We start from the raw sequence: 17,693 nt of genomic DNA on the forward strand, positions 1-17,693 counted from the left end.
AGCCTCTTACAGGTCTCCTACATAGGTACAGGGACCTAAGGATTTGGGCCATCCTCTGCTGTTTTCCCAGGCCATAAACAGGAGCTGGATGGGAAGTGAAGCAGCCAGGACATGAAACAGCACCCATATGGGATGCAGGCATTTGCAGGGGAAGGATTAGCTAATTGAGCCATCACACTGGCCCCTACAGTATTCATCTTTTAAAAAAGGATTTATTTGTTTATTTGAAAAGCAGTGTGAGAGAGGAGAGAGATCTTCCGCTCACTATGTCATTCTCCAGATGGTCACAGAGGCTTGGGGCTGGCACAGCTAAATTCTATCTGGACCTCTCATGTGGCTGGCAGGGGTCCAAATACTTGGACCATCATCTGCTGTGTTCCCAGCCAGGTATGTTAGCAGGGAACTGTATTGGAAGTGCAATAGGCAGGACTCCAGTCTAGCTGGATGCTGGCATTGTAAGTAGTAGCTTAACCTACTGCATCACAATGCCAACCCCACTGGCAAACAGTACTTCTACGATGTCCTTGCCTATATTCTTGCTCCCCAAATCTGTAGCAATAGATTGATGACGACCTTTGGTCACTGCCACGAAATGAATCCCTGGGTCTCTGTGGTGACTCCTCAGGATTGGCCCTGTGCAGTGTCTGCTCCCTCCTCTACCAGTGCCACTGAAGTCCCAGGTATGCCCCTGTGACCCCTTCCTCCTGCCCCCATACTGAGATCCTAACCATAGAGCTATCTGCAGATGGCACGGGGCAGCGGGACTTTGAGAGCACCTCATTTCACATGGTGGTCTTGCAGAAGAGAAAAAGGAAGCTCAGGGAGGGGGAACTAACTCTGGATCAGGGAGCAGGACGGAAGGGAAGCCAGGAACAGCGGCTTCTAGGGAGGCTGTTTTCCGTCATGCTTTACCCACCCCACTCACTCTGGGTTGCCTCCAAATGCTGCTGCTTTTTTCTCCTCTTCATTTCCAGCCAGTCTAAAAAGGGCCCTCAGGATCGCCCACAATGCCCAGCTTAGCTTCTTGACAAACACCTTAATGGTTCAGTGGTGCCTGTTGGCTGCCATCGGTGCTGAGTGGGTGGCGAGCGCACTAGCAGGAATTCCCTGGCGCTCCTGCATGGTGTCCTTGGCCCACTCCCAGGAGGCCACCACAAGCTCAACGATCATCACGCCAGAGACAGCAGTGGCACATTTGGGGTTTGGGGTCAGTACTGGGGAGGCCTCTGCCATTTACTCTGAGAAGGGAGGAGCCTGAGGCTTGCTTCCCAGTGTCTCCTGGGGCTGGACCTATTGACGAGTTAAGAAAAGGGGAAAGTGAAGACGGAGACCTGTGGTTGTGAATGCTACCTAACCACAGTAGGGAGATGGCTGAACCAGGCGAGCTGCAAATTAGAGAGTTCCAGGGTTTTAGCATGGTGGATCAACTGTGGTGCCAATCTTGTGGTTCCTCATGGCCACAGCTGTCAACAGGCTTCACAATCTGGGGCCAAGATACTTTTCCAGTCTTATCTCTGTCCTGGACCTCATGCACTCTACTACCTGCCCCAGTGCCCTGTATTCCACCCATTGCAAATTCCAAGCTATCTGTTGTCCAATCTGAGCTTTTATCATACTGGCTGTAGAGCTTGCTGACCACCATGTGGATGGATGTTGAAGAGGTCACCCTGGCTACCATGGGAAGGCCAGAGGCAGGCAAGAGAGCTGTGGAGGTGAAAAGTTACTCACATCCAGATGGAGGGCTAGAGTTCAGTCTAAGACAGGTGAGGAGAAGAGGAGTGGGCACAGTAAAAATCTGTCAGGATGGTGGACCCTGGTGTGTGCCAGTGACTTGGAGGCAGGTACAGTGAGCAGGAGTTGCAGGATGACGTCTTTTTGACTCCGTGCCCTTGGTGGCACACAACTTTTCAAGTCTGTCACTACTAACAAAAACTTAATAACAAAACCTTGACTTTCTCTTTGTCACAACAACATGTGACAAAGAAAAACTCTAGGGAAACGTCTGTGTGTATGTGTAAATAAAACCTCTAATCCTCACCCCAACCCATATATGCGAGCTTCTAGAAGTTCATGGAAAAATGGAATTTAAAAGATGGAGATTTATTTCCTGTGAGTTTTCTGAAGCCTGTGTGTGTCTTTGCTATCTTATGATTCATTAAAGCTACTTCAAAGTTGTCACAATGACTATATATGGAGCAATAATAAAGAAACACTAGCAAAGGACTTGAATGGAAATCAATCCTACAGTCTAGAGAAATCAAATAACTGGATCAAAAAATCTCTTGGTGGAGGATTCACACCTTTATCGACTTACTAGTCCCTAAAATGGGTCCTCAGGCCTACATTGTGGTAAAGAAGCTTAAAAGTAGAGTGCATGATTCCCAACTGGGGATTCTGACCCAGCTTCCTACCAAAGACGACCCTTGGAGGCAGCAGTGATGGTTCAAGTACTTGAGTTCCAGCCACTCCCACAGCAGGTCTGGATTGAGTTCTTGGCTCCCAGAAGCAAGGCCTTGGCTGTCTGGGCATCTGAGGAGTGAACCAGTGGAAGAGTACACAGATGCTCTCTCAGTTAAGTTTAAAAACAGAAACCTGCAAAGCACCAAGGCCATAAGCCAGCAACCCGAACAACGGGAACAAGCCCCAGTCTCTACTGCCGGCCCTTTTCTGCTCAAGAACCTTTCATGATTCCCCGTTACCAGTGGACAAAAGCCAATTTTACAATCTGTCCTCAGCCTCCCTTTCCTGCCCCTTCTCCTTCAATTCTCTTACTGGAAACTGCAAGTAACTGGATGCCCTGAGGCACATCAGATTACCCACTATTTCCTGGATGCACCATGCACTCCGGTGGGAGGGCGGGTTCCAGTCTTTTCTTCTCTCTGAACTTCTCCATCCTCCTCCTCCCTCAGAGGTTCATCTCAGTTACTCCATTCTCCCCAGAGCATTCCCCCATGTCCCCAGCTGCGGTTGGGGGAGTCTTACCTCCTGAGTGCTTCTCTAATGCTGAACCTGCTCAGATTTCTAGCTTTTGTCTTTATGCACTAAAAATGTACCATTCAAAGAAGCTGGGGTGGGGGGGAGGTGGGAAAGGGACACCCAGGTAATAAAATTCATTAAAAGATACTGGATCATCTGTCTGAAGTATATCAGGTACTGTGCTAGGTCCTAGCAGGCCTTTGTAATTGTACCAAAGAGCTGAAATCTTGGGAAATGTCTTACACGATGGAATAGTTTGAACACAAAAGTAGGAGGAACAAACTGTAGCCATACCACACTGTAACTTTTTAAGATTCCACTATTTTGATACCACTGTAATTGGCTTTTGTTAGTTTTAAAACTGTCTCTTCTGAGGACTGTGGTGGGACATACCTGGACATGGGAAAGGTGGGCTAATAGGCTAGTATGAGAATCCAGAACTGGGGGGAAGCACTGAGTGGAAGGACAGGAAATGGCAGGAAATGGGCTTCTGTGCATATGGGTTCGTGGACAAGATGGCAGCTCAGGCTCAGTCCCATCATCTCTGGGAGTCTCTGTTTACTCAGCTGTAAAACGAGGACATGGTCTTCCCTAACCACCTCCTGGGCCCTGCTGCCAGGATCCAAGGGGGCCACATGAATACAAGCATCAGGGAAGTACAAGGCACCTTATGGACAGAACAGGCTATTCCCTTACTGGATAATCCACAGTATTAATAAAAGAAAATGAATTTTTAAGAATGGAGCAAGCAAGATCCAGCTCATGTAAAAAGACAAGAAGGAAGGAAGGCTATGATCACATTGAAATAATTTTGGGGGGCTGTAGAATAGTTCAGGACTTCCTCACAGGTCTACTCTACCCCAGACTCACTTGAGGCTCTAAGCACTGTGACTGAAGGTTGAAAACCTAAGAATTGGGCCAGCATGATAACCAGGATCCCATATGGGTGCTGGTTCATGTCCCAGCAGCCCCACTTCCCATCTAGTTCCCTGCTTGTGGTCTGGGAAAGCAGTTGAGGACATTGAGGACATCCCAAAACCTTGGGACCCTGCACTCGTGTGGGAGACCCAGAAGAGGCTCCTGGCTCCTGGCTGTGCTCAGCTCTGGCCATTATGGCCACTTGGGAAGTGAATCATCAGACAGAACTTCCTCTGTCTCTCCCCTCTGCATATATGACTTTCCAATAAAAACAAATAAATCTTAAAAAAAATAAGAAAACCTAATAATATTCTCCATCTGCCCAGAGTAGATCACTCAAAACAGTCTCCAGGGCAGGACGCCATTAGACCCCAGGCCCAGCGGCCAGTGTGTGACTCCTGGGGCTTGGGCTGAATGGTTTATCTCCTGCTATATGTTCCAGCCTTCTTCAGAGTTCAATTGGAAGATAAGAAGGCCAAAACATGATTTGAATTTGATGCATATAAACCAGCTAATAAGAAAGAAAAGGATGCTTTAAATAAGCCAATAGTAGAAAGCCAATTAGAGACTCAATGGGGTCCTCCCCTCACTTGTGTAAGAAGTAAGAAAAGCAAAGGGGAAAACAGATGGAATTTTTTTGTTGTTGTTTTCTTTAATCTTTTTTTCCTAGCTCGTTCTTTTTCTTTCTTTCTTTCTTTCTTTCTTTCTTTCTTTCTTTCTTTCTTTCTTTCTTTCTTTCTTTTTTATAATGGAAGATCAGAGATGTGAAATCAGAATCCAGAGACAATGAAAAAAACACAACATAAGACATTGGGAGGAGTAGGCTTTTTGGTGCAGAAGTTAAGTCACCACTGAAGGTGGTTTGCATTCCATATCAGAGTGCCTGGGTCCAAGTCCCGGCTCTGCTTCCAATGCCAGCCTCCTGCTAATGTGCCTGTTGGAAGGTGCAGGTAATGGCTCAAGTTTGTGGTACCTGCCACCCACATAGCCCCAGATATAGTTCCAGGCTCCTGTCTTCAGTCTGACTAGGGAGCATGCAAGATCCCAAATAAGCTCGTCTAATAAATAAGTAAAAAATAATTATAAAAAGTAAGGATTTAGGAGACCCAGGAAAAACAATCTAGTTCTAACTCACCTACTGTCAAACCTTGTGCCTTGGGTCATTGAGAAGATATGAATTACATGCTACTGAGTACTTACTGGTTATCTGAAGGTCTTGGTCCCTCTCAAACCCTGTGTGCTATATTTCACCATCAAGCCCAAGAGTTATGTTGAAATCTCAGTGGTGAAATTTGTAACTACCACCAGAAGGAATGGCCTCGACTTCTACCAAAGGAAAGACTGGTGGGCAGTGAACCCCATCCCTAACAAGGTTCTTGAGATCCACACACCCATGAATGCCTGTTTCAGATTCATGTCATTTTTGGCCTTTAGGATGAAAAGTTAAACTGATTGAATGCTCACTGAATGGTGAGCAATGAGAGTTTGAAGACTGTGTTCAATCTGAAAACAGTGTTTTGGTTGGTGAGAGCCCTGCCTACCAACTACAGTCTACCTCCCTCATTCGCACAGGGAGTACTCAAGCATACAAAATAACAAACTGGGTGGGCCGTGTCCCCCTGGGAAGACAGACATCAGTGGTGACTAGAGAGGCCAGGCATCATTTCTTGGAGAAGCAGAGCATGAGCCTAAACTTTCAGGAACGGTGTGTCAGTTGAACGGGCACACTATAAGCAGCCCATCCTGTGATGATGGAGACTTTTCTGGAAGGAAGGATGCATTATCGATGCACAGTAGGGAAGACCGCTGCTAATGGGGGAGTAGGTGGAACCAGGCCCCCAGAGGCTTTGAAAGACAGAACAGGGCGTAAGCAACATTATCTGCCGGCCAAAGGGCAACAGCAAGATTTCAAAAAGGCTTCAGTCGTGTGATCCACTAGTGTTTACATAGTTGAGAAAAGCAATGGATCTTCTTGGTCTGTTTCTCAGAAATTTTTGAACAACACAGTAAGATGTTTTAAAAAGTCACTGTGGAATTAAGGGTGCTGGGTTTTGTTTTCTTTTGCTTCTCATCAGGCCCTGAGACTCACTTGCGGATAGGAAATAAATGGTCTCATGTCTGAATGAAAGAGGGCTGAGTGCAGGGGGGCCCCAAGAGACCATGCTGGGACCTGTCAGACTTAAATTTTTTATAAGTGACACAGAAGAAGTAGAGCAAAGTGAAAATTTCAGGACTGCAGATCACATGAAGCCCTTTCAGCTAGGGAAGTGGAAAGGAGGAGGGAGGGAGGAAGGTAGAGAATGGCTGCTAACGGTCCACGTTGGAGAGGTAAGGTGAGGCACTCTGATGCCCATAAACCCACAGGGAGGGTGTTGTGTTCCAGTCAATCGAGTTTGCCCCAGAGCAGGAATCAGGGAGCTACCATGGACTGTTTCCTAAAGGCAGTACATGGGAGTCTTGAGGTGGGGCCGGCTGAAGGAGGGATGGACAGAAGCAGCAGGATGGCCCCCAAAGCTGTCCGGTCTCCCACCTGCTGACAAGGTGGGAAACTGAAAATAAGGATCCCAAAAGATCCAGAAAGGGGCCATTAAAGTGACCCAAAGTAGCTGTGCTAAGGGACACTTAAGTTTGAAAAAAAAAAAAAAGCTAAGAGAGGCAGAATAATCAAAACCCATAGAGTTAATAAGGATATGGATGGAGTCAACAGAACCTTCTTTTCAAATCCTGACACATTCAAGGGAGCAGCCTGCTCTTAATGTTTGAGATGGCACAGTAGCAAAAAGACTTCAGGGTTGGGAGCACCTGACCCTATCTGACCTGAAGGCTAATGCACTTCAAATCGAGAGAGGGCACAGACACTGCTCAAGGTCACAGACACCAATGGGGGGGAGGGCGGTCAAGGTTGAACTAGGGCCCAGACCTCCTAGATTCCAAGCCAGGTCTTTGCATCTCACTCTTAACCCTCATGAAGTCTTTTTTTTTTTTAAAGCCTATTTTTTCTAGGATATACATTCACAAAAGGCATTACTTCGACATGTTATAAAACTGAAAATGCAAACAGATTAGGACAGGTTTTCACCAAAAGTCAGCAACTTTGAGATCCTGGGAGGACATCTATCAGCTGCAGTGAATGGTTCTACACACTCACTTCCTTAATCCTGCCAAGGGACCCTCTCCTAGGAGAACACACACTTGCACATCTAGACGCAGTTTTGCCTGGAATTCACGGATCCTCCATTCCCAGGCTCAGCTGCTGCTTGTTTGGCCAAACACACTCAGTCACTGTGATTTTCCCCCAGCTAAAACACTCATGTGTCCCATTTGGCACGTTAGAACAGCAGAACTCGAGGCTGGGAGAACCCAGAGCAATTACCTATCCCCAACTACCCTGTGACTCAGACGTCATGGTTAAATGCCTAGGAGAGCCAGCCTGCCTGGGGTTATAATCCTGAATCCATCGCTCACAAGGTGCCAGAACCTGGGCAAGGTACTTAAACTCCCTAGGCCTGTATCCTCACACTGTAAAAATTGAGGTGATAAATACAAGTACCCGCTATAGAAGCTATGGGGATTAGATGGATGAATTCCTACACGGCACAACCCCAGGCCTGGCACACACCCTTGGTGCTGGACAAATCCATAAGCCCAGCCAAACCTGGCCGCCCGTTACTGTTACCATGCATGCAGCCCTGCAGGTTATTATGGGCGCAGCCAACCAATCCCCTCTCAGAGCTCTCAGTCGCACATGCCCGCGATGAACAGAGCTTGCAGCCTCCCCAGCTGGCACAGCAGCTCCAATTGTTACAAACTTCTTCCTATACGGAGCAGAAATGCTGTCTTTGGGCATCCCCGCCCCCACCTCCAGTAGCCCCGGTCAGGGTCCCCAGGGGGCCACCTTGCACCTGACAACCCTCTTCAGACGCGAAGACACCAACAGAGTCCTTCCGGCGGCGCCCTCCCCCTCCCTCGTCCCCAGTCCGAACATCCTGAGGTTCTTCTCCTACAACAGACTGGCGGCGCTTTACTATTTACTCCGAGGCGTTGTACGATCTCTCTCGCACACACCGACATGCAGGCCATACACACATACACACACACACCCCACCGCCGCCGCCACCAAGGTCTGGACCCTCCTGTTCCGCGCCTGCCCGCTGCCCCTGTCCACGGTGCTGAAGCAGTTCCCGTCCCGGGCGGCCTCGGCGCGGCCCTCTCCAGTCCCGCCCGGGGCCGCGCGGGCCCCGACCCCAAGCACTGACCTCCCCCCCGGCCCCGGTGCACTGCCTCGGCCGCCCTAGCAGCAGCCGCGGCCCAGCCCCAGTGCCACCCCCATACTCCCACCCACTCGCCCCGGAGGCCCTCGAGCCCGCGCGATCCAGCTCCCGGCGCACCAGTCCCACCTGCCCAGGGAAGGGCGCCTCTGCTTCGGTCGCCTGCGCCGCCGCCGCCGCCGCCGCAGCCGCCACCGCCGCCGTCCGGTCCCCGGCCCCCGCCGCCGACGCCTCCGCCCGCGCGGCGCCCAGGAGGCGGCAGAGCACGGGCAGCAGCGACAGCAGCAGCAGTAGCCGCCCCGGGGCCCGCCAGCAGCTCCAGCACTGGGCCCGGCCCGGCCACCGTGGCCGCGGGCTCCGTGCGGCGAGGCCGCCCCGGCTCCTCGGCATCCCCGCGGCGGGGCCCGGCCGCCCGGCTGCGATGGCGGCCGAGGCGGCGGCGGCAGCGGCTACGGCCGGGTCTTCCCGCTGCAGCCGCTGCGGAGCCGCCGAGTCACGGCGCCGCGGACACGCGCCCGGCCCGCCTGCCTCCGCCGCCGCCGCCACCGCCTCGGCCGCCAGCGCGCCCCCGCCTCCGCGCGCCCCGCCCCGGCAGGGGGCGGCCAGGGGCGGCCGAGGGCGGCCGGGGGCGTGGGGGGCAGCACCCGGGCCGGACCTGCGGGGGCGCGGGCTTCGGGGCGGGGCGTGGAGGCCGGCGCCCGACCGTGGCGCTGCCGACAGGACTGAGGAGGCTGAAAAGGAAGGCGACAGGGCGCAGGGTCCAGCCGGGTGGGACTGCAGGAGAGGGCGTGGGGGCAGCCCTGAGGGAGGGCCAAGAGGTTCCAGGAATGATCTTGCAAGTGGAATGGCGGGGCGATCCCTGGGGGTCGGAAGCCGCAGGAATAGCCCTGGGAAAGAAAGACAGGGGTCTGAGGGAACCTGGGGGAGGGGTCTGGGTAAGGGCGGGATAGTCCTGGTCCCAGGGGGCTGCGCTGAGCAGGGTGAGGGCCGAGGAATAGCTGAAAGGACAGCCTAGGAGACATTAAGGTGACTTAAGGTTAAGTTCACTGCCTCGTTCCCTCACGAGGAAGACAGATGCCCCCTCCCACCAACTGGAACGATAATCTCTGGTTCCTGCAAAAACAGGCCGTGTTTACTAAGCACTTTTTGTATTTCGAGTTCTTGGCTATAGTCGATGCTGGACAACACCAACAGAAAGAGAAGGGCGATTCCCTAAAGTGTGGAGGGGCTGGGCAGGGGCAAGGGGCAGGATAGGAAGGTACCCTGAAAGGGAGGAAAAGGAGGACTCTAGCCGCTAGCACTCTGGGGGCCAGTGCTGGGGTAATGAACTTGGGCTGTGTTCTCAAGGAAACTGGAAGCAGGGGGTGTATATGCAATCACTTAGCCAGACAACTTGGGAACACTGCCTTAGAGTTACCTGGTCATTGGGAGGTGTGAGAACGGCTCAGGTGTGAGAGCCAGGCCTAGGTTCAAATCTGAACACTTGGCTGAGGTCCCATGTTAGTCCCCCTTACAGTAGAAACTGTGTCCTCCCCACCCAACCCCACCCCGGGGTGCAGAGAGATCGGGAGGCAACTGCAAAGGCCTAATATGAAGGAATGATAGTGCCAATGAGAGTTAGCATTTATTGAATGCCTACTGCATGCTGGATTCCAGACTAAGGATTGTACTATACCATGTCTCATTTAATTCTCATAGATAAACCCTATGGGGCCTGGTGCAATGGCTCAGTGGCTAAATTATTCACCTTGCAAGCACTAAGATCCCATGTCTTGGCTCCACTCCCATCCAGCTCCCTGCTTGTGGCCTGGGAAAGCAGTCAAGGACAGCCCAAGGCCTTGGGACCCTGCACCCATGTGGGAGACCTAGAGGAAACTCCTGACTCCTGGCTTCCGAGCAGCTCAGCTCCAACCATTGCTGCCATTTGGGGAGTAAAGCAGCAGACAGAAGATCTTTCTCTCTGTCTTTTCTCTCCATAAATCTTCTCTGCCTTTTCAATAAAAACACATAAATCTTTATGTATTTAGGCCAAGCATCGTGGCCTAGCGGCTAAAGTCCTTGCCTTGAACTCACTGGGATCCCATCTGGACAACGGTTCTAATCCCAGCAGCCCCGCTTCCCATCCAGCTCCCTGCTTGTGGCCTGGGAAAGCAGTTGAGGATGGCCCAGAGCCTTGGGACCCTGGACCTACGTGGGAGACCCAGAAGAGCTCCTGGCTCCTGGCTTTGGATTGGTGCAGCACTGGCCATTGTGATCACTTGGGAAGAGACTCATCAGATGGAAGATATTTCTCTCTGTTTCTCCTCCTCTCTATATCTGATTTTGCAATAAAAATAAATAAAGATTTATTTATTTATTTATTAAATAAATTTATTAAATTTATTAAATAAATAAATTTATTTATTAAATAAATCTTTATTTATTTATTTTTATTGCAAAGTCAGATATAGAGAGGAGGAGAGACAGAGAGGAAGAGCTTCTGTCCATTGATTTACTCCCCAAGCGGCCACAACAGCTGGAGCTGAGCCAATCCAAAGTAAGGAGCCTAGAGCCTCTTTCAGGTGTCCCACATGGGTGCAGAGTCACAAGGCTTTGGGCCATCTTTTACTGTGTTCCCAGGCCACAAGCAGGGAGTTGGATGGAAAGCAGGGTCACCGGTATTAGAACCGGTACCCATATGGGATCCCGGCATTCATGGTGAAGCATTTAGCCATTAGGCTACCACGCCGGGCCCAGAAATATTTATATATTTTTCTTTTTCCGGTGTGAAAAAGATGATGAACGCTGTGACCCAGAGACTAGTGGCCCCAGTTGGAAGGCACTTGCTAAACTCAATGTGTGTTCAGAACAAGTTACTTCATCTCCTTGAGCCTGGGCTTCCTTATTTGTAAAATGAAACAAGTGGCCTCTACCCTTGCTATGGAAAAGGTCAGATTCGGTGTGTGAACTATGTGTTGAATTAAGCTGATGTCAGGAAGAGTTTTATTACAGAACACCTTATCAAAAAAGTGTCACTGGAGTCCCAGAGCTCAGTGTGGGGAACCTGGAGCCCCCCTCTTTTGGTCACCTTCTCTCTCGGTTTTCACTCAACCAAGATTTCTCACATGTGTACAGAAACTGAGAGGGGCTAGAGACAGGAACAGACTGGGTGATAGCTGCTGCTGTAAGGAAGGCGGTCAGCTGGGGAAGATACAAGCTTAATATGGTCAACAAGAAGAGAGCATAATACACGCTGTGAGAGAGAACCGAGCAGTGTTATGGGAGCAGAGAGACACGAACAGGCAGATGTCCAGAGATGACCTGAGGTGTGACAGGCCGTGAGTGATCAGCAGGAATTTGCCGAGTACAGTGTGCACAAAGGCAGAGAGATATATGAATGCCAACACCATTTTCATCATAACTAAGCTATTTTTATTTTTTTCTCTTTTTAAGAAAGATTTAATTATTTTCATGTGTTTGGAAGGCAGAGAGAAAAAAAAAAAGAGATTTTTTTTCATCCACTGATTCACTCCCCAAATGCCTCTCACAACCAAGGCTAATCCAGGAGAAAGCCAGCAGCCTGGAACTCCATCCCGGAGTGGAGAAATGGGTGATATAGGTCTCTGTCTATCCATCTTTCGGATTTTCTTTTTTTTTTTAATATTTATTTATTTTTATTGGAAAGGCACATATACAGAGAGGAGGATAGACAGAGAGGAAGATGGTTCACTCCCCAAGCGACCGTAACGGCTGTAGCCGAGCCAATCCAAAGCCAGGAGCCAGGAGCCTCTTCCAGGTCTCCCACTCGGGTGCAGGGTCCCAAGGCTTTCGGCCGTCCTCGACTGCTTCCCAGGCCACAAGCAGGGAGCTGGATGGGAAGCGGGGCTGCCGGGATTAGAACCGGCGCCGCCCCCCCCCCCCCAAAAAAAGAACTGGCACCCATATGGGATTCTGGTGCGTTCAAAGCGAGAACCTTAACCATTATGCTAACCGGGCCCAGAAAGAAGCTTATTGTTCAGCATCTATGGAAGTCCCCCCTTCAGTCCCTCATCCCAGCTTTCAAGATCCAATCTATATGATTTGAAGGCATTTCCTTTTATTTTAAATAGTTTTTTTAAAGATTTTTTTTAAATTTGAAAGGCAGATTTACAGAGAGAAGGAGAGACAAAGAGAAAGATTTTTCCATCTGCTGGTTCACTCCCCAAGTGGCTGCAACCACTAAGGCTGAGATGATCTGAAGATAAAAGCCAGAAGCCAAGAGCCAGAAGCTTCTTCTGAGTCTCCCACACAGGTTCCAGATCCCAAGGACTTAAGCCGTCCTCTGCTGTTGTCCCAGGCTATGCACAGGGAGCTGCACGGGAAGGGGAGCAGCCATGACGGGAGAAATGAGAAAAGACCTCAGTATTTTCCAGTTGTGGGTGCAGGTGGGGAGCCGCTGACATTGTGGCCCAATGTGGCTACCCCCGGAGACACCAAATACCAGCTGCTCTTCTCCTGATCCAGCTCCCTGCTGATGTGCCTGGGAAGACCACCGAGGATGGTCCAAGGCCTTCAGCCCGTGTCACTCAGGAGGGAGATCTAGGTGGAGTTCTTGTCTCTTGACTTGGGCCTGGTTTGGGTCTCAACATTGTGGCCATTTAAATGGTGAACTCTCTATTGCCCTCTGCCCCTCTGCTTCATGGTCACTCCATGTTGCAAATAAATACACAGGAAAAAAAAAGAAAGAAACTCTTTTGCATTTGGGGGAAATCACTACATGTAAACAGGAACACTGAGTATTGTTGGGAAGAACAATGTGGGTCCATTGTGTCCAGACCCTAATTTCTCGGCCTCTGACCACTCTTACTGGACCTGCACCCAGAACTTTTCAGCCAATCCTCCTGCTTCCCCCTGCCCTCCAGTCCTGCCCCCTGGTAGGACTTGCTCCTCACTTTCAGGGTCCAGTGTGAAGTGGAAATTTAAGGCCCATTTGTTTTGTTAAACAAAGGATGACAATAGAGACTTACACCAAGCCTAGGGTCCTTTTAAGCCTGAGGCCTGACACCAGCTGCCCAGGTCTCAAGCCCAGGAAGCTGGCCTTGCCCTGTGAGTGTCCCTTTGTCCAGGTGACACATGGCCAGCTCTGCCTGGGACAGCCTTTCAGCACCTCCATCTCTTTTCTCCTGGACCCTTATAGGCCTATCGAGAAATAGCTCCCATGCGACTTGCTTTGGGGAGGTTCTTTTTTAAGATTTATTTTATTTTTATTGGAAAGTCAGATTTACAGAGAGAAGGAGAGACAGAGAGGAAGATTTTCCACCCACTGGCTCACTCCCAAAATGGCAGCAGCAACCAGAGCTGAACTTCTCAGGAGACAGGAGCGTCCTCCAGGTCTCCCACATGGGTGCAGAGTCCCAACGGTTTGGGCTGTCCTTGGCTGCTTTCCCAGGCCACAAGCAGGGAGCTGAAGGGAAACAGACCAACTGGGATAGAAACTGGCACCCATATGGGCTCCCAGCACTTGGAAGGCAAGGACTTTAGCCACTAGGCTACCACACCAGGCCTGCTTTGGGGAGTTTTACTTGAATGTGTCATCCAAGTTACTTTTTGTTCTACCTCTTGCACATGGATCTTATTCTTTAGCTTGTGTATTATGTTTATTTATTTCCAGATCTCTCTCTCAGAGCTCCTCTAAAACTTGGCCTATGGTGTATGCTTTTGTTTTTTCTAGTTTGGGGTAACTCCAGCACCTCATACATTGTCCAGCAGAGATATGCATTGAAGTGGAAACAATGAGTTGGCATGGGTAACTCAGAGTACATGTGCTCAATACTCCCTCGTACTTATACTTCACTTTCAAGATACTAAATCAGATGGGACTCTACTGTCATGAAGGTCAACAGACACCTGGGGACTGGCTCTTGATTCTAGAACCTACACTATAAGTTGTAACTGAGGTCCCTAGAAGTGGTTGGTACCCTGCACCCACGTGGGAGACCTGGAGAAGGCTCCAGGCTCCTGACTGTGGATCGATGCAGCTCCGGCTGTTGCAGGCACTTGGGGAATGAATTATCGGACAAAAGACCTTCCTCTCTGTCTCTCCTCCTCTTTGTATATCTGGCTTTGCAATAAAAATAAATAAATCTTTTTTTAAAGGTTTTATTTATTTACTTGCAAGGCAGAGTTACAGAGAAGCACAGAGAGATCTTCCATCTGCTGGTTCTTTCCCCAAATAGTCGCAACGGCCAGACTGGGTGGATCTGAAGCCAGGAGCCAGGAGCTTCTTCCAGGTCTCCCGCATGCACACAGGAGCCCAAGAACTTGGGCATCTTCCACTGCTTTCCCAGGCCATTAGCAAGGAGTTGGAGCAGAAGTGGAACAGCTGTGACTCATCCCGATGTCCATATGGGATTCCAGAACCACAGATGGTGGCTTTTCCCAATACATCACAGCTCCCACATCCTTTATTTTAGGTGACATCATTCTTTGAAGTTATTTTAAGTGATATATAAGCAAAAGAAGATGGAGATCAGAGCCCAGCGCCATAGCCTAGTGGCTAAAGTCCTCGCCTTGAACACGCCAGGATCCCCTATAGGCACTGGTTCTAATCCCAGCAGCCCCGCTTCCCATCCAGCTCCCTGCTTGTGGCCTGGAAGTGCAGTGTAGGATGGCCCACAGCCTTGGGACCCTGCACCCGTGTGGGAGACTCGGAAGAGGCTCCTGGCTTCAAATTGGCTCAGCTCTGGTCATTGCAGCTACTTGGGGAGTAAATCATTGGATGGAAGACCTTCTCTCTCTCCTCCTCCTCTCTGTAAATCTGACTTTGCAATAAAAATAAATCTTTAACACAAAAGAATTTGGAGATCATTGATCTGTGGGCAACAGGTTCTGATAGCTTGTTGGGGGGGTTTCTTGGAAGTCCTGGTTTGTCCCTTCTAACTCTAGATCTAAAACCAGAGCTGTTTCCCAGGCTTGCCAAGTGCTTGATTTCTTCATAACTCCACTTGCAGCTGACCAGTCCTCTCCAAACACCTTGTTCCCTGGCTCAGGCCTCTCATCCATTCCTGGTTGTCCTCTTATTCCCTGTTACTCCCTCTCTTCCAGTAACCCTGTGTTAAACTCGGGACTTTCTCAGGGTCCTTGTCAGCACCCACCATGTCTTTCTGTTGTTTTTCCCAGTAAGTTATTTCACCAGTTCCCCACAGTTTCAAACACCATCTGCAGCCCAAGAACTCCCAGATTTGTGTGTCTAGCTTGACCCTTGTTCTCCAGCCTCTGAATCTGACTGCTTGCTACATATCTGTACCTTACTGTGTCATGGATTTCCCAGACAATGAAAGGTTAACCTCATATTCTTCCCTCCTCTTCAAGGCTCCTCCCCCGCCAACCCCGTCATTCATGCTGGAGAGCTGGGAGGAATCCTTGATACTTCCCTTCACCTCCCACATGGCCTGATCAATAATTCATTCCAGTGGATTCTGCTTCGTGCAAATAATCCCTAACCCTCCAAACTAGCCCACAAAGCCCTATATTCTGTACCCTCATATAGCACCACATACTTCCTAAATCTTAGCCAGATTGTAAGAAGGATTTATGCAGTTCTTTCTTCCCCTGCCTCATGGAATGCTCTTAGGCACAGAAACTAAGCCTGGCTTGTGTCTGCAACTCCGGAGTCTCTCCGTGGACGCTTGTTGAAGGAACAAATGGAAGCTCTGTTTGTGGAGAACGTGCCAGGCCCACGCTAGAGGGCAGCAGAGTACAGCCAATGGGAAGCGTCCAGGCCTTCCTATTAGAAAGGGTGACAGATTAATCACTTAACCTTTCTGACTCTATTTCCTTTTCTGGAAATTGGGGCTAATTTTCCTTCCCTTGAATCAGAAAGAGGTAAACAGATGTAAAAGGGCTCTAGTAGAAGCCATAGAAACAGGCAGTAGTGTTATCAGAATTAGCTAAGATAAATATTTGTTGAATAAATGGATTTTGGTGACAGGGAACAGTTTTGAGTGCAGACCTGACAGATTCCGAAGAGAGGAAATGAAAGCTCCGGGAAGGGACTGGCCTGAGTCCAGAGGCTGCGGGAGGCAAAGCTGTGAAGTGAGCACTGGGCAATCTTGCCCTCCTCCCGGCCAGTCCCCGGGGCCCTGTCCGCTCCCACCTGATCTGCATCCTGGCTCCTCCTTGCGGGCCTGTGTGCCAGCCACGATGATAGCTTTGACCGGAGAAATGGATCCCTACTCGAGTGCTGGTGAACATCTGTTATTTTACCCCTCCCAACAATAGGAGCCAGATCTTATGTGGACAAGAGGAATAGCTCACTCAAAGGAATAAATGCCAAATGATGGCGTTTCAGACTCTGTGTCATGAGAGGAAACAGAAAGGGAACAGGTCACCCTGTGGGTGGCAAGGGCCCACTCCACTGCCAAGAGTTGGACTGCTAACCGGGAAGCCAGGGCTCAGGGCCACACTCAGACATGAGTGTGTCCATGTGTCTCGGGGGGTAGCCTGACTCTAGAAGTTTCATAGCTTTGCATTTATTTATTTAAAAGATTTGTTTATTTATTTTACATGAAAGAATTACAGAGAGAGAGGAGAGAGAGTGTTTCCATCTGCTGATTCACTCCCCAAATAGCCGTAACTGCCGGAGCTGGGATGATCTGAAGCTGGGAGTCAGGAGCTTCTTCTGGGTCTCCAACGTGGGATTGGGGGCCCAAGTACTTGGACCATCTTCCAGTGCTTTCTCAGACACATCTTCAGGGAGCTGGGTTGGAAATGGAGCAGCTAGTGCTGCAGGTACAGGATTAGCATGCAATGCCCGAGCACCAGCCCCAGTTTTTTTCTTTTAAAGATTTATTTATTTAAAAATATTTATTTATTTTCATTAGAAAGTCAGATTTACAGAGAGAAAGGGAGACAGAAAGTCTGCTGGTTCACTTCCCATTGATTCACTTCCCAAGTGGCCACAATGACCAGACATGAGCCCGTCTGAAGCCAGGAGCTTCTTCCAGGTCTCCCAGGCAAGTGTAGGAGCCCAAGCTTTGGGCTGTCCTCTATGCCTTCCTAGGCCACAAGCAGGGATCTAGAATGGAAGTGAAGCAGCCAGGACATGAACCAGTGCCCAAATGGAATCCCAGCGCATGCAAGACAAGGATTTAGGCACTTAGCTATTGCACCAGACCCCAGCCTAAGTTTTGCATTTAGATTTATGATCTGTTCCAGCTACTAATTTATTTATTTATCTATCTATCTATCTATCTATCTATTTATTTATTTATTTATTTATTATTTTGTAGTAGAAGATATGAACTGTAATGCAATGGGCACTTTTTGCCACGGTTAAGGTGCTCCTTGAGACCTGTGTGTCCAATAGCAGAGTGTGTGGGTTGGAGTCCTTGCTACACTTGCAGTTCCAGCTTTCTGCTAGTGTAGACCCTGAGAGGCAGTGGTCCAGGACCACTGTCATTGGGCCCATCATCCATGTGAAACACCATGCTGATAGCCTTCAGCCCCATTCCTCACGGGCACCTCCCACATGGCATCTGTTCTCCTGGAGGTAGCCTCAGGTCAGAGCTGGCA

The 17,693-nt window shown here is 49.7% G+C and overlaps 1 protein-coding gene across 1 annotated transcript in view; it reads right to left on the minus strand.

The window, feature by feature from the left end:
* The window catches only part of MMP24 (matrix metallopeptidase 24), a 41,220-nt gene extending 32,557 nt beyond the window's left edge, over window positions 1-8,663 (minus strand). The window contains exon 1 of the mRNA XM_004586031.4: window positions 8,292-8,663. Within this exon, the coding sequence (XP_004586088.2) occupies window positions 8,292-8,552 (261 nt within the window). The 5' untranslated portion in view covers window positions 8,553-8,663. The remainder of the gene's footprint in view (window positions 1-8,291) is intronic.
* Between the last annotated feature and the right edge of the window lie 9,030 nt (window positions 8,664-17,693).

This window comes from Ochotona princeps, chromosome 22 (genome assembly GCF_030435755.1).
Source record: "Ochotona princeps isolate mOchPri1 chromosome 22, mOchPri1.hap1, whole genome shotgun sequence".
Lineage (NCBI taxonomy): Eukaryota > Metazoa > Chordata > Mammalia > Lagomorpha > Ochotonidae > Ochotona > Ochotona princeps.